We start from the raw sequence: 2,251 nt of genomic DNA, 5'->3' as shown, positions 1-2,251 counted from the left end.
TCGTCCTCGCCTTCTTTATGATGACCCATTTTATGATGACCGCCTTTGGATGATTTGTGCTCGTGATGGGATTCGCCGTCGTTCTCCGTTTCCCCGTCCTCGTGGAACTCGTCGAAAAACTCTGTCCGTTTTTCGAACTCGTCCTGAAATCGTAAAAAAAAAATTAATTCCGTCGTGGCAAAATATTAGATTGTTTCGGTTACATTGGGACGTAATGAAACCTTTTTGTGCACAGAGTGCTCCCCCTTGGTGCTGTAGCCCTTCTGATGCTTGCCCTTCTCATCGAACTCGCTCTCTTTCCCGCCCTTCTCGCCCTTTTCATACTCCTCGTGGTATCCACCCTCTTCTTCCTCCTCCTTCTTTTTCCCGTCCTCCTCGTCGAAATAATTGCTGTGACGCTCTTTGTCGTGGTGTCCCTTATTGGCTTTCTCGTGCTCGTGCCAGCTTTTGTACCCCTATAGAAAACAGAAATACACGCGAGAGGGACTCTAATCTTCTGTGTTACAGCAAACAGCCAAAACAACTTTCTCCAATTTTCATTATTTCTATCTTGCTCTTGGCAAACAGTTGATTTTCGTATTGCTGTAAATATTGGGTCAATGCAAAAGTTCTTGCTTAGTTTGGAATAAAATATAATTACATTCACCTTATCATTTACATTTTGTTATCGGGCACGAACTCCTGCACTGGCCTAACATAATCGTTATCCTGCAATTGTTAACAATTTACCTTCTCCCCTTTCTCACCGTCAGTCTCGCGATGTTCTTCCTTCCGTTCCGAGCTGCCACCCTCCTCAAATTTCACCGGGCCACCCTTCCCTTTCGCGTCGCCACTCACTGCAGTCTGCTGACTCTCATTATCGTGCGAACCCTCGCTCGAAGAGTCATGCACCTTCTTATCATCCTGATTATGCTTATTACTATTTAAATAACCCTTCCTACCCTCTGTCACGTGTTGATCGTCCTGAACATACTCGTCACTCTGATGTTCCTGTTCCTCGGCCCCATGACTCTCGTCAGGTGTTTCGTGCGACTCTTCATTCTCCACATTCGTGGCTTCCGCCACACCGTCGACATTCTCTCTACTATTATCTCCGTACCTGTTGTTCCGACGACTGAACCTCGACTTTTTAAACCAGGGATCTATGGTACTAGCCTCAGTACGTTTTACAGGCGCGGAAGTAGACAACCATGATGGATAGTATACGTAATTAGATAGATCAAAATGAAAAGGCGTGTGGTCTGTCACGGTGGACATCGCTGGACTTTCAGTATCAGTCACTGGAATGGTTACATCCAAATTCGCTGGAATTCTTGATGAACCTGGCTCTGACTGGCTAGTGTATCTATTATTCTCAGTTACTGACTTGATATTCGAGTGTTCGTCTACAGGGGAATCATTCTCCTCCGAGCTCTCACTCTTCACTCTCTTTGACTCCTTTTTATTATCATATAATGTATCATCCTTTATTTCAGGATCATCCTTTCTCTGCTCAATTTGCTTCCTATCGTGCAGTTTTCTGACCACAGGTGTCCTGACTGGAGAAATCTTTAAATAGTCATTCAAATCTTCACTGTAATTCGCCATTGATGGAGGGTTTTTATTTTCAAATTCACTATTTGGTGCAATTGTTTCTTCATCAGATTTTTTCAAACTGTCTTCCTGTTTCGGTTTGGAAAGTACCTTTGGTATTTCAATGTGTTCTGGATTCCTTTTTGAAAATGGCCTGGGTGCTGCGTTGTACTTAATCAACGTGCCTCTCGTTTTGTTTTTATTTTCACTGTTTATCGGTTCTAAAAGCTCGAGAGGGTAATTTTCGCTTCCTGCCAAGTCAGACGGCTCCTGCCTATTCGTGCGCTTGTGCGTCACTCGGTTACGATTTCTTTTTCTTTTACTCGCTACAGTAGAATAAGTAGCATCGCTGAATGGTGCAGAAGTAGTTACAACTGTATCAGATTTCTGTCTTCTCGATCCAGTGGGTAGAGAAGAGTACGGTTTATGTGACAGGGAAATTCTTGTTGGTACGTTCTCGCGTTTAATTGAGGGGGTGACATGTGAATCCTGTGATGGGTGGGTAATGGAAGGTCTTGGTTTGATGGTATTGACTGCGAGTGGGTTCCTGAGTGATTTCGAGTTGTCTTGAATGGGTCTTGGGTAATGTTGCGTTGTTGCCACTGTTTCCTTCGGCTTATTATGAACGTTGACAGCTATTGGAGCCACGTCCTCCTTACTAAATGTTACGATATCTGAA

At 44.0% G+C, this 2,251-nt stretch overlaps 1 protein-coding gene across 1 annotated transcript; it reads right to left on the bottom strand.

The window, feature by feature from the left end:
• Window positions 1–5: 5 nt before the first annotated feature.
• LOC108626536 (high mobility group nucleosome-binding domain-containing protein 5-like) lies at window positions 6–1,587 on the bottom strand (the record flags this gene model as incomplete). The annotated part of the gene is made up of 3 exons (XM_018027260.2): window positions 730–1,587; window positions 222–455; window positions 6–143 (listed from the first exon to the last, which is right to left on the bottom strand). Coding segments are annotated over exons 1-3 (1,230 nt in total), but the record flags the coding sequence as incomplete, so codon positions are not given.
• Window positions 1,588–2,251: the final 664 nt, after the last annotated feature.

The sequence above is a fragment of the Ceratina calcarata genome, unplaced genomic scaffold (assembly GCF_001652005.2).
Source record: "Ceratina calcarata isolate Rehan_Ccalc_2016 unplaced genomic scaffold, ASM165200v1 scaffold4140, whole genome shotgun sequence".
NCBI lineage: Eukaryota > Metazoa > Arthropoda > Insecta > Hymenoptera > Apidae > Ceratina > Ceratina calcarata.
The sequence above is the reverse complement of the archived record's forward strand: the minus strand, read 5'-3'. Positions and strand labels throughout refer to the sequence as shown.